Below are 14,654 nucleotides of genomic sequence, written 5' to 3'. Positions count from 1 at the left end.
CAAACAATTAAACATGTCCATTAATTTGCTCTCTCACATAATCATAAATACTTCTTTCAAATCAATGGTTCATGAATGATCCATCAGGGTTATCCAAGTATGCTGTCAGATTGCCCAGCTCAAATGTTCAGGAATCAACACATTTCCATTTGCCTTATGGACTTCGAAACAACATCCAGCAGTGAAGGGCAGTCAGGAAATTACCACTACAATTGTGTTCCGTGGACCCTAGGTTGGGAATCCTTAGTTTAGTCTATACTTATTGCTGCTTCAGTGCAGCCGCTAGCACAATCACAGACCCCACTGACCTTGAACATTTTCTCTTCACCCACTGGGCAGAATATACAAAATACTGAAAACACGTATTACTAGGCTCAAGTAAACACGAGGAATTCTGCAGATGCTGGTGAACGCAGCAGGCCAGGCAGCATCTCTACGAAGAGGTACAGTCGACGTTTCGGGCTGAGACTCTTCGTCAGGGTCCTCGTCGACTGTACCTCTTCCTAGAGATGCTGCCTGGCCTGCTGTGTTCACCAGCAACTTTGATGTGTGTCGCTAGGCTCAAGGTCAGTTTCTATCCCACTGTTTCAGATCTTTAAACTGACCTCTTCTATACAATGGACTCTTCCTCCCAATCAACCTCCTTGTGATTTTGCACTTTACTCTGCATTGTACTCTTAGTAGCTTTTACACTTCATTCTGCACCATTGTTTTAACTTATTCCAGTTCAACGCATGATGTAATGCTTTGATCTGTATAAGCAGTATGCATTGTACATGTGACAAGTTGGAGGAACAATCCAAATAACAAAAAATGATTTTATGCATATCAAACGACCAAGAAAATACAAAGAATACAGAGACATTTAATAGTATAGCACAAATATAAAATGTCAAAACTGATAAAGGCCATAGATACATTTAAAAAAACCCAAATATCCTTAAGGACCCATCAACTCTGAAGTACAAAATTGAAGAATATGCAGTTTGCTGAAGAGCAAGTTTTGCTATATTAAGACATTGTGTACTTTAACAATTACTGACATACAGCAAATTTTCCACTTGATTCACCGAAATTAAAAAATCATCAACATCTTAACTTTATCAGATTTGAAGTTCATTAAGATGTTCAAAAATGATACTAATTTTCATTACAAATATTAAGAAATGAGAAATCAGAGCCAAACTGAACCACAGCACACAATTCTGGATACAAATATACATGGTCATCTGGCCAAGACTGAAGGTCAGAAGATTAACAACTAATAAATACCACCAACAAGAAATTACTGCAAGTCTTACTTGTATTTATCATTGATATTTGTGATCCGCCATGCATTTTTCATATCAAAACACATTCGTTCCACTTCATTTTTAAATCTTGAAACAACATGCTCACCTGAAAAGATAAATATTTTAGGAATAGTTACAAGTGGTTTGTTCTTTATAAAGACAAGCAAGTAGAGGTACATTTCTGAAATGTGATGTTTTTGGCTGCAGAGGCACTTTTATTCTTAGTTTGCGCTCATGAACACCAACAAGTTTTTTTGGAAAGGAATATACCCAGCAAGGCGTACTTCTTGTCAGACAATTTCTCAAATGGGATTGTCAATCTTTGAAAATCTCCCTTATATGCACTCCCTACTTGATTGAAAGAAACCTTCTTTGGTACAAAGTTTTAAGGAAAATATATGAAGAAAGTAAAACATTAACAATACCTGGTCGACACAGGTCTCCATGTTGCTCTTTTTCACTGGCATATACATCCATACACCAAGCATGGTAAGCAAAGGCAAAAAGGTCTTCTATCTTTGTAGGAGGTCGTATAGCATTATTCAAACGCTTTACCCACTCTTGACATTGCTCGAAGGTAGAAAACTGACACCTGTTTTGATGTTTTTGTTTTTAAAAAGAGAAAACAGTTTTTCAAAATCTGTATTACTGGCTTGTTTCAGTCCACTTGTGATCTGATTACGCTGCTCGAATGTCATGCTGCATCAGCTTGTATTGGCCCTAGGAGAGCCACATCGGTCTGCATCAATTAGATTTCGGTCAATGGGGAATGTGAACAATCTATTATGAAGGCAGATTTCCTGAAGAATCCAGGCTAATAGTCATTGAAGCCTTGCCCACTTTAGGATGAACATAAAGTACCCAATAACTTGGTCAAAATTCTTGTCTCCAGTCTGCAGCAATTTTATGGTTTTAATTACCTCAACTTCACATGAAAGGGATTTGAATTTTACAACTTTTATAAAGACCAGTTGTGTTAGTGAGTCCTGAAAATGTGTAATATTAGACACAAGATAAAAATATCTAAAACCTAATTTTGTACCTGATAACTTTGCAATCTTTACAAGTCAAATGAAGCTGGAACATTTCACGGCATTCAACACTTTCAATCAGTTGCAAAGGAACCTGTAACAAAGCACCAGAGAAAATGAGGCAATTTTACAAATATTTGATATGGATACTGTAAAGATAACAGTGCTAAGTACATCTATATTTTGAGTCTCAAGTTTATGAGGAGAGTGGAAATGATAAACCTTTAGTGGTAAACTGCCAGTTCAAAGCCAGTCCTGTACTGAAATGATGAACTAACAATTTAATAGTTTTTGCACTACATTTCAAAATGTGCTGGAAAATACCCTATGTAGCAATGGCCTATTGAAGTTCAATGGAGTCATAGCACAGAAACAGACTCTTGTGCCTCCACATCATTTAATAACCTATATTAGTAATATTTACCCACATTGGGCCCATAGCCTTGCATGTCTTGTCAATTCAAGTCTTGTCTAGATAATTTTTACAGGTTATGAGATTACCTGCATCATCACCTCCTTTAGCAGAATTTTCTCGTTTCCAAATACACTTTGCACTTTGAACATCTTATAAGATGTTCTCTTGTTTAAGGCACTCACTACAAGGGGAAAAAATTCTTACCAGCTATCCTGCTCACAGTTTTGTATACCTCTTACGGGTCACGTCTCAGTGTCCTCACTCCAGGGAAAACAAACACAGCCCATCCAATCTCTCCTTATAACCAAAATGTCAGTCCAACCAACATTCTGGTGAATACTCTCTGCACCCTCTCCAGAACACTAACATCTTTCCTAATAGTGTGGTGAACAGGGTTACACACAACACGCAAGGTAATGTCAAACAAGGGTTTTATAAATTTGTAACATGATAGCCTCGCTCTTGTATTCTACAAGAAGTGATAAATTCTATATACCCTTCTCACCATCTTATTTATCTCCGCTAGATAAATCTATGGACTTGTATCCCCAAAGGTCCCTCTATTCATCAATGCCTCCTAGGAACTACCATTCACAGAGCACGTGCTATGATTATTTGACCTTCCAAAATGTAGGACATTACACTGGTCAGGATTAAATTCCAACTGCTATTGCTCCACTAATTTGGTTATCTGCAAACATTGTCATCAGCAAACTCAAAGATTATATCACCTACACAAGTGTCCAAGTCAATAAAGAATATCACAAACATCAAGGATCCCAGTTCCTATCCTTGTGGTACACACCAATAGTTACAGATTTCCAGTCAGAAAAGCAACCCTTCATCTTCTGTTACTAAACTAAATTTGGAACCAATTTGCCACCTAGCCTTGGATCCCATGGATTCTAAACTTCTGGACAATGCTCATGCTTTGGTCCCTTCTCTTGGTTATATCTCCAAATTAACATTATAAAATTTAAATAAATTTCTCTGCAATATGAATGTTCACATGCATATTACAGAATTACATAGATCCAGCATGGATCCTCAAGCCATTCTCCTCCCCACCTGTGGGCAGCTGGGTCCTTAATCCCATTCTCTGCTCTTTGGAATTCAACCTGCAATCCACTCTGCTTTGTAGCCCTGACACTGAATTATCGAGTGTTCATTTGTTTTTTTTCAGGGCACAAATTAAAGACCTTTTGAAAATCTGATTGAATTACATCAACTTTATAATCACTGCCTCCTCTCTATTTCTTCAAAAAACTCAAGAAACTGGGTAAGCACGATATTGTCTTTTGAAATCCAAGTTGACTGTATTATTTTTCAGCTTCCTTCCTACTTCATAACTTAAAAACAGGCACAACTCTCCCCACCAGAGGGCATCTTCAAGATGTGGTGCCTGGAGTAGTAGGCATCCATCATCAAGAACCATATTCTCCAGGAGATGCACTCTTGTCATTACCATCATGGATGGTAGTTTGCCTCCCTGGTGCCAGGGTCCGGGATATTTCTGATCGTGTCCAAGATATCCTGAAGTGGGAGGGTGAGGAGCCAGAGGTCGTGGTACATATAGGTACCAATGACATAGGTAGGAAAAGGGATGAGGTCCTGAAAGTAGAATATAGGGAGCTAGGAAGGGAGTTGCGAAAAAGGACCGCAAAGGTAGTAATCTCGGGATTACTGCCTGTGCCACTCGACAGTGAGAGTAGGAATGTGATGAGGTGGAGGATAAATGTGTGGCTGAGGGATTGGAGCAGGGGGCAGGGATTCAAGTTTTTGGATCATTGGGACCTCTTTTGGCGCAGGTGTGACCTGTACAAAAAAGACGGGTTACACTTGAATCCTAGGGGGACCAATATCCTGGCAGGGAGATTAGCGAGGGCAACTGAGGTGACTTTAAACTAGAATGGTTGGGGGGTGGGAATCAAATTAATGAGGCTAGGCGTGAGGAGGTTAGTTCACAACAAGGGGATGGGAACCAGTGCAGAGAGACAGAGGGGTGTAAAGTGAGGGTAGAAGCAAAAAGTACTAAGGAGAAAAGTGAAAGTGGCAGGCCGACAAATCCAGGGCAAGCATTAAAAAGGGCCACTTTTCAACATAATTGTATAAGGGCTAAGAGAGTTGTAAAAGAGCGCCTGAAGGCTTTGTGTGTCAATGCAAGGAGCATTCATAATAAGGTGGATGAATTGAAAGTGCAGATTGTTATTAATGATTATGATATAGTTGGGATCACAGAGACATGGCTCCAGGGTGACCAAGGATGGGAGCTCAACGTTCAGGGATATTCAATATTCAGGAGGGATAGACATGAAGGAAGGGGAGGTGGGGTGGCGTTGCTGGTTAAAGAAGAGATTAACGCAATAGAAAGGAAGGACATAGGCCGGGAAGATGTGGAATCGATATGGGTAGAGCTGCGTAACACTAAGGGGCAGAAGACGCTGGTGGGAGTTGTGTACAGGCCACCTAACAGTAGTAGTGAGGTCGGAGATGGTATTAAACAGGAAATTAGAAATGTGTGCAATAAAGGAACAGCAGTTATAATGGGTGACTTCAATCTACATGTAGATTGGGTGAACCAAATTGGTAAAGGTGCTGAGGAAGAGGATTTCTTGGAATGTATGCGGGATGGTTTTTTGAACCAACATGTCGAGGAACCAACTAGAGAGCAGGCTATTCTGGACTGGGTTTTGAGCAATGAGGAAGGGTTAATTAGCAATCTTGTCATGAGAGGCCCCTTGGGTAAGAGTGACCATAATATGGTGGAATTCTTCATTAAGATGGAGAGTGACATAGTTAATTCAGAAACAAAGGTTCTGAACTTAAAGAGGGGTAACTTTGAAGGTATGAGACATGAATTAGCCAAGATAGACTGGCAAATGACACTTAAAGGATTGCCGGTGGATATGCAATGGCAAGCATTTAAAGGTTGCATGGATGAACTACATCAATTGTTCATCCCAGTTTGGCAAAAGAATAAATCAAGGAAGGTAGTGCACCCGTGGCTGACAAGAGAAATTAGGGATAGTATCAATTCCAAAGAAGCATACAAATTAGCCAGAGAAAGTGGCTCACCTGAGGACTGGGAGAAATTCAGAGTTCAGCAGAGGAGGACAAAGGGCTTAATTAGGAAGGGGAAAAAAGATTATGAGAGAAAACTGGCAGGGAACATAAAAACTGACTGTAAAAGCTTTTATAGATATGTAAAAAGGAAAAGACTGGTAAAGACAAATGTAGGTTCCCTACAGACAGAAACAGGTGAATTGATTATGGGGAGCAAGGACATGGCAGACCAATCGAATAATTACTTTGGTTCTGTCTTCACTAAGGAGGACATAAATAATCTTTCAGAAATAGTAGGGGACAGAGGGTCCAGTGAGATGGAGGAACTGAGCGAAATACATGTTAGTAGGGAAGTGGTGTTAGGTAAATTGAAGGGATTGAAGGCAGATAAATCCCCAGGGCCAGATGGTCTGCATCCTAGAGTGCTTAAGGAAATAGCCCAAGAAATAGTGGATACATTAGTGGTAATTTTTCAAAACTCATTCGATTCTGGACTAGTTCCTGAGGATTGGAGGGTGGCTAATGTAATCCCACTTTTTAAAAAAAGGAGGGAGAGAGAAACCGGGGAATTATAGACCGGTTAGCCTAACGTCGATGGTGGGGAAACTGCTGGAGTCAGTTATCAAAGATGTGATAACAGCACATTTGGAAAGCGGTGAAATCATCGGACAAAGTCAGCATGGATTTGTGAAAGGAAAATTATGTCTGACGAATCTCATAGAATTTTTTGAGGATGTAACTAGTAGTGTGGATAGGGGAGAACCAGTGGATGTGGTATATTTGGATTTTCGAAAGGCTTTTGACAAGGTCCCACACAGGAGATTAGTGTGCAAACTTAAAGCACATGGTATTGGGGGTAAGGTATTGATGTGGATGGAGAATTGGTTAGCAGACAGGAAGCAAAGAGTGGGAATAAACAGGACCTTTTCAGAATGGCAGGCGGTGACTAGTGGGGTACTGCAAGGCTCAGTGCTGGGACCCCAGTTGTTTACAATATATATTAATGACTTGGATGAGGGAATTAAATGCAGCATCTCAAAGTTTGCGGATGACACGAAGCTGGGTGGCAGTGTTAGCTGTGAGGAGGATGCTAAGAGGATGCAGAGTGACTTGGATAGGTTGGGTGAGTGGGCAAATTCATGGCAGATGCAATTTAATGTGGATAAATGTGAAGTTATCCACTTTGGTGGCAAAAATAGGAAAACAGATTATTATCTGAATGGTGGCCGATTAGGAAAAGGGGAGGTGCAACGAGACCTGGGTGTCATTATACACCAGTCATTGAAAGTGGGCATGCAGGTACAGCAGGCGGTGAAAAAGGCGAATGGTATGCTGGCATTTATAGCGAGAGGATTAGAGTACAGGAGCAGGGAGGTACTACTGCAGTTGTACAAGGCCTTGGTGAGACCACACCTGGAGTATTGTGTGCAGTTTTGGTCCCCTAATCTGAGGAAAGACATCCTTGCCATAGAGGGAGTACAAAGAAGGTTCACCAGATTGATTCCTGGGATGGCAGGACTTTCATATGAAGAAAGACTGGATGAACTGGGCTTGTACTCGTTGAAATTTAGAAGATTGAGGGGGGATCTGATTGAAACGTACAAAATCCTAAAGGGATTGGACAGGCTAGATGCAGGAAGATTGTTCCCGATGTTGGGGAAGTCCAGAACAAGGGGTCACAGTTTGAGGATAAAGGGGAAGCCTTTTAGGACCGAGATTAGGAAAAACTTCTTCACACAGAGAGTGGTGAATCTGTGGAATTCTCTGCCACAGGAAACAGTTGAGGCCAGTTCATTGGCTATATTTAAGAGGGAGTTAGATATGGCCCTTGTGGCTACGGGGATCAGGGGGTATGGAGGGAAGGCTGGGGCGGGGTTCTGAGTTGGATGATCAGCCATGATCATAATAAATGGCGGTGCAGGCTCGAAGGGCCGAATGGCCTACTCCTGCACCTATTTTCTATGTTTCTATCATCAGGGAGGAGGTACAGAAGCCTGAAGACCTACATTCAACGAGTTCGAACAGTTTCTTCCCCCACACGAGACGTTTTCAACTTTTTAAAAAAATATATAAACACCATGGACCAATACCATTAAGCAAGGGGTCCATGAACCACAGGCTGGGAACCCTTTTCCTACACAATCAGATTTCTGAATGGTCCATGAACACTATCTAACTGGTTGCATTACCATCTGGTATGGAAGGGCCACTGCACACGATCAGACAAAGCTTAAGTTGTAAACTCTGCAAGCGCCATCATGGGCACTTTCAAAAGGCAATGCCTCAAAAAGGCAGCATCCATCATTAAGGACCCCATCACCCAGGGCATACCCCCTTCTCATTGCCACCATCAGGTCGGTAGTATAGAAACTTGAAGACACTCAACGACTCAGGAACAGCTTATTCCCCTCTGCCATCAGATTGTTGATGAGACATTGAATTTACGAACACTGCCTCAGTATTTTTTCCTCCTCTCTTTTTGCACTACTCAGTTAATTTAAAATTTTAACATATATACTTAAATGTAATTTATAGTTTGTAATGCATTGTAATATACTGCTACCCTAAAACACATTTTACAACATATCCCAGCAATATTAAACTTTGATTATTGCTTTTTCCTACTACATTGTAATTTATAGTAATTGTGTCTTTGCACTGTACTGCTGCCACAAAATAAATTTCATGACATAAAAATCGTGATAACAAACCCATTTTGATTCCCATTTTTAAGCAAAAATGTACATTAATGGGCAAACTCAAATAATGTCAAATCCAAAACCATCTTACGAATAACAAAAGTCTGCAGATGCTGGAAATCCAAGCGACACACACAAAATGCTGGAGGAATTCAAGCAGGCCAGGTAGCATCAATGGAAAAAGAGAGTACAGTTGATGTTTCGGGCTGAGACCCTACGGAAGGATCTCGACCCGAAACGTCGTTTGTATCCTTTTCCATAGATGCTGACTGGCCTGCTGAGTTCTTCCAGCATTTTGTATTGCTTATGAATAACAAAGCCTCTCTAAATAAGTACTCCAAATGTTAAAATCTTTAATGTTAATACCTTTACTAGATTAGTTTCCTTTTAAATGTATGCTCAAATTCTGACAGTGAAGTTTTACATTTGCTTACCTGTGTTCTAGGTATTCCATTATAAATTTCTAACCTACACTTAGAATTGAAATTGCCATGCTAATAATATTGAAGAGCAGTTTTTCAGAATACCATCAAAAAAAAATGCAACTTTAAATGGACAATCTCTAATGTCAGCCAGGATGTGGGAAGTACATACAATGTGCCTATTTCAAATTAAATTTTGCCCTTAAACCTACTTCATCTGAAGCGCTTTACTCAAATTCATGTAAAGCTACAGAAGAATGGAACAACATTAATATATCAGGTGGTATAGAAGGTCCAAGTAATGCAACAGTAACAAAGTTAGAAGTATTACAGAGTTGGCCAAGGTTTTAAAGCACTTACAAGAGCCAGCATATTACAGCCAATTAATAGGGCATGCTCTTCCCATGGCTAAGTGCCTTCTACTAAATTGTTGGCTGTGTACTAAAGGATTTTGTCTGAATTTTTGTATACATGTTAGATAATTCTAACAGTTTAACCTACAGTAAGTTATACATGAAGCTTTATCATGAAGTTAAAAAAGTAATCTCTAGTGCATTTAAATCAATGCAGTAATAATTGCACTGCTATTATTTGTACCAAACACATTATTACAAGAAAATTAAACACCACCTATTACTCAGGTATACTGGAGGTGTTAGTGATCATTCAGTTAGATCACAGATACAAAAACTAGTCAACAGGACTAACACAACATTGACCTTCATTTCCAGAGGAGTGGAATTTAAGCTATAGTTACAAAAGTCCAATTCAACTCGCCTCATTGCTCCCTATGTGACTCCCTTGTCCTATGCAGGTTTGGAGACCATTTCGCTGAACACCTACGCTCTGTCCGCCAGAAAAAGCAAGATCTCCCAATGGCCACACATTTTAATTCCACATCCCATTCCGATATGTCTATCCACGGCCTCCTCTACTGTCAAGATGAAGCCACACTCAGGTTGGAGGAACAACACCTTATATTCCGTCTGGGTAGCCTCCAACCTGATGGCATGAATATTGACTTCTCTAACTTCTGTTAATGCCCCTCCTCCCCTTCACATCCCATCCCTTATTTTTTATATATTTTTTATCCCCCCCCTTTTCCCCTCTCTTTTTCTCCTTGTCCCTCTCACTATAACTCCTTGCCTGCTCTCCACCCTCCAGGTTCACCTCCTCCCTTCTCTTTCTCCCCAGGCTTCCCATCCCATGATCGTTTCCCTTCTCCAGCTCTGAGATCCACTCCTCCCCTCCTGTCTTCTCCTAGCATTTCGATCTCTCCCTCCCACTTTCAAATCTTTTACTATCTCTTCTTTCAATTAGTCCTAATGAAGGGTCCCGGCCCGAAACGTCGACTGTACCTCTTCCTATAGATGCTGCCTGACCTGCTGCGTTCCACCAGCATTTTTTGTGTGTATCGCCTCATTGGTTCCACTATTGATCTAACAGCTGAATTCTGGGGGCTAGGGGAGGGTTACTACCTCTGATAAAAAGCAAACATTCTTTCCCCCACGAAATACAGTATAAAGGAACTCGAGTAAAACTGAAATCAATGGGCATCATGAAGCAGCATTTCAATAATGATGCAAACATGCCCCATGGCTCACCAATTTTGCACGAGACATCAAGTATCCATTTACACCAATCCTAACGTATTCTTCCCACATTCCCTCCAACAAAATGCAGATTCTACCACTCCATTTAGGGTAGGGATTCCCAACCTTTTTAATGCCATGGGGCCTTGCCAATAAGCAATGATCTGTGGACCCCAGATTGGAAACCCCTGGTTTAGGGTGACCAACTAACCTAGTGATCTGCACGTCCTCAGAACATGGGAGGAAGCTGAAGTAAATTGAGGAAAGCGAGAGGTCTCAGAGACAATGTGTATATTCCACACAGACATTATCAGAAATCAGGATTAAACCCAAGCCAATGGAGGTGCAAGGCAGCTTTGCTCACATTGGGAGTCATACTTAATACAAAGGAAGATGGCTGTGGTTGTTAAAAATCGCTACAGCCAGAACATCAACTAAAGCAGCCATACAAATGTGATGGCTCAAGGGCAGATCAGAGGCTGAGCACCCTGAGGCTAGTAATCCAATGCCAACCTAAACCCACAGCAAATGGAGCAGAGTCCATTTGCTTGAATGAGTGCAGTTCCAATTCAAGGAACTTAACTCCATCCAGGACAAAGCTGTTTACTTGAAAAGATGTGCACTTAATTAACAACCCATGCAGCACCCTTTAACAATCTCTGTCCGTGACAGCTATACCGTAGTTGCAGAATGCGTCATCTAGAAAATGTATGCCTCCTGAGTCTAACAACTCAGCACCAGAGAAGGCAACACCAGAATTTAGATTCCCTTTCAAATTACATGTCCTGACCACACAATATATCCTTCACACATCACAGAGTAGAATTAGTGAGATCATTGTCAGGACTACAACATTTCAAACATGTGGCTCATCACAAGCCTCAAGTGAAATTAGGGATCGACAACAAACATCTGCCTTATCAACAATGTCTACACCCCCAAAAAACAGACAAATACAATCCAGAACCTACTAATTAGTAGACCCAATGTACCATTATTTGTTATGTGGACAATTACTGATTTAATCCCATCTATTACTGTTGGACCCAGCTGGTGATCTCTTTGGAAACTCATCCAGCAGAAGGCAATGGCAAACCACTGCTGTAACTTGCCTCGTATGCAGTTCCCCACTACGTCGGGGAGGCGTGGAGGGAAATTGTCCGCTAACCGGAGAGAATCCGGATGCGACGTACCTTTCCTATTACTGTTGCATATTTGACCCAAGTTCAAATGAACTTGCAATTGCAATTCTGTTACAAAAGAAAACAATGTTTTTAATAAGAGCTCAATGGGAACATTAATACTCACACTCAGACTTGCTACCCATTAAACAATGCAAATCTATTCAGATTTTACTTGGTTAAGCAAAAGTACTGTTGTGTCCACAGAACCTGCACTCCGACTGATGTAGTTGAAGCCCATGTCTACCTGAAGACCCAGGAACAGGGCAACCTCACCGAAAAGGAGACTTGGCTCTCTTTCCTGTTACTGGTTAACTAGCTGATATATCTCAACAATCTACTTGTTTGGATGCATGGGAACCCTTTTGTCTGTCTAAAAGTTTCATGTTCATTTTTTTCCCCTCCATGATATTTTTCCATTCAATATGTGATACAGGAATGATGATTTGGAGAAATAATGGGAATTGTTAAGCACAAACAATAAAAAAAGTAGGAATTTTGACCATGATTTAAAAAGAACCTACCAACAATTTTTGTAAATCTTGCCGAGTTCAGAAAATAAAAGGTAATTGATTTTAAAGTAGTACTTTCCACAGCCTCACTATCCCCTAAAACGTTCCACAACTATTTTGAAATGAAGGCACATCTACAATAAAATTAGTAGTGATTTAGACGGAATGAAGTGCTCTCAAACAGCGGTGAATTAAAAGGTCAGATCATCATCTCTTTTGGTGTTGCAGATTTAGAGATAAATATTGTTTGTGAGAATTGAAAAAACAAAAAAGGACCAGATGTGTTTCACATCAATTTTTAAATTAAGTTCCATTTACATTTGCCTTTGTGGAGAGAAAAAAAGTGTCTCTAACACTACAGCACCCCTTCATTACTGCAGTTGATTACTTGCGTAGTTGTAGGATATGAACTCAATCATGAGATTCAGCAGATCATTCAGTAATGGGACAGAAAGACCAAGATATTTCCACATTTGTCAACATTGTGGCCTGGTGTTTATATTCTGAGAGGGGTTGGGGGGGGGCGGGGAGGAGACTTGAAGACCCAATTTAAACCTCATGTCATAAAAAAAACTGCTGAGTAATGCTTGCATTAGCACTGATGGACAGGATTAGGAATGTTATCACAATTGAAATGGCTTGAAATACACAGCACAAAATCATCTCTTGGAAGAACCAGAGAATCTCCTCTAGAAATGCTTTACCACCTTACAGCGAGAAGGTACAATTAAAATCAAATATTGAGCTAATGAAGTGGGTGGACCAGGGTCTTTAATGTTAAATAGAAGCACTGTTATTCTGCTGTTCCAACAAAATATTATCACTTTAATCAGTAAGTTGAATAGGCACAGCCCATTTAAAACCAGCAACGTAGCCATACCAATCATGCATCATTAATTCAGAAATGCTGAGACAGGCAGTGTAAAAAGACAAGCAATTAATTCCCTAACTCAGACTGCCATCACTTCCAGCTTAAAATAGCAGCTGAAGTGAACATCTGGTACCAATAGAAGAAATATGAAATGAGATCATTTTGAAACTGTTGCAGATTCTTAGAAAGTTGATAAGACATTCTATCAATTAATGCAAACTTGCCCCTACATATTCTCTTGACTGCACAACAGCACTGATATCCTAATTTATTATTAGATGTCACAATCCCTTAAACAGTGTTAATAGCTTTTGAGCAAACCACAACAGACAAGCTTTTTAAAAAAAATTATGTCCATTTGAAATAGTTTACTTGGATTTTCAGACAGCCTTTGACAAGGTGCCACATGAAGCTGCCACACAAAATAAAGAGCCCACGGTATTACAGGATAGAAGATTGGTTGATTGGCAGGAGGCAAACAGTTGGAATAAAAGGAGCATTTACTGGTTGGCTGCCAGCAACTAATAGTGTTCTGCAAGTGGTCAGTGTTGGGACTGCTTCTTTTCACGTCAAATGTCAATGACCTTTATCTTCTGCAAAGTTAGCCACAAAGCCATCAATTCTGTCATCCAAAGTTAGATGGAGGGGCAGGTAGAGTTGAGGAAACAGGAAGTCTGCAGAAGGACATAGATTGGGAGAATGGGCAGTTTCAGATGGAATATGGTGTAGAGAAATGTATGATCATGCACTTTGGTAGAAGAAATAAAATCAGAGTCTATTTTCTAACCGGGGAGAAAATTCAAAAATCAGAGGTGTAAAGGCACTCGAGTTCTCATGCAGTATTCCCCAAAGGTTAACTTGCAGGTTAAATCTATGCATTTGTCTTCCTTACCAATCATTTTGAGAGGATTAGAATTTAAGAGCAAGGATGTAATGCTAAGGGCTTACAAGGCATTGGTCAGACAGCACCTGGAGCATCGTCAGTAGTTTTGGGCCTCATAAATGATAAGATGTGCTGCTATTGGAGAAAAGCAGAGGTTGATAGGTTCATGATTGGTAAGGGAATCATATATTATCGGGACAAGGCTGAAAAATGGGGTAGGGAAGGATAATAAAATCAGTCAAGCTGGAATGGTGCAGCAGACTCAATGGGCTGAATGGTCTAATTCTATGACTTACAGAAATATTTAATTCATTAATAAAGATTCTGAATCATCAATCTCATACTACTTTTAGAATGCTGTTAGAGGGGAAAAACAGCATTTCTTTCCACAAAAGTTGAAGAGTATAAATTTCATCTATCTCAAATGTTAGCTGGGAAGGAAATAGTGCTATTTGAAGTCAAAAACAGTTTTTATTCAATGTATACCTAGCTTGGATTGAATGGTGGACAGTTTTCGGCTTCAGTTCAAGAAATGGGACATGTAGAAATACAAGTGTTAACATTACTTCAACAACTTTCAAAAACCAGATTTAACATAGTTTCAACCAGATACCAGTTGAGTATGTCCAATTTCCTGAAGCCTTGTTTTAACAAAAGTGACCTCAAAATAACTACTTAGAGCACAGGGGTTAG

At 40.2% G+C, this 14,654-nt stretch overlaps 1 protein-coding gene across 14 annotated transcripts in view; it reads right to left on the bottom strand.

The window, feature by feature from the left end:
- mtmr3 (myotubularin related protein 3) overlaps positions 1-14,654 on the bottom strand; it is an 86,544-nt gene that overhangs the window by 28,438 nt on the left and 43,452 nt on the right. For all 14 annotated transcript variants that reach the window (XR_010016244.1, XR_010016245.1, XM_063034401.1 and 11 more), the window contains 3 exons: positions 2,335-2,417; positions 1,718-1,884; positions 1,302-1,398 (listed from right to left, as the gene is read on the bottom strand). Coding sequence is in view for 12 of the 14 variants with exons in the window: in XM_063034401.1 (XP_062890471.1) it covers positions 1,302-1,398; positions 1,718-1,884; positions 2,335-2,417 (347 nt within the window). In the remaining 2 variants the exon portion in view is untranslated. The remainder of the gene's footprint in view (positions 1-1,301; positions 1,399-1,717; positions 1,885-2,334; positions 2,418-14,654) is intronic.

This window comes from Mobula hypostoma, chromosome 27 (assembly GCF_963921235.1).
Source record: "Mobula hypostoma chromosome 27, sMobHyp1.1, whole genome shotgun sequence".
NCBI lineage: Eukaryota > Metazoa > Chordata > Chondrichthyes > Myliobatiformes > Myliobatidae > Mobula > Mobula hypostoma.
Note: the sequence above shows the minus strand (reverse complement) of the source record. Positions and strands in the feature narration are given on the sequence as shown.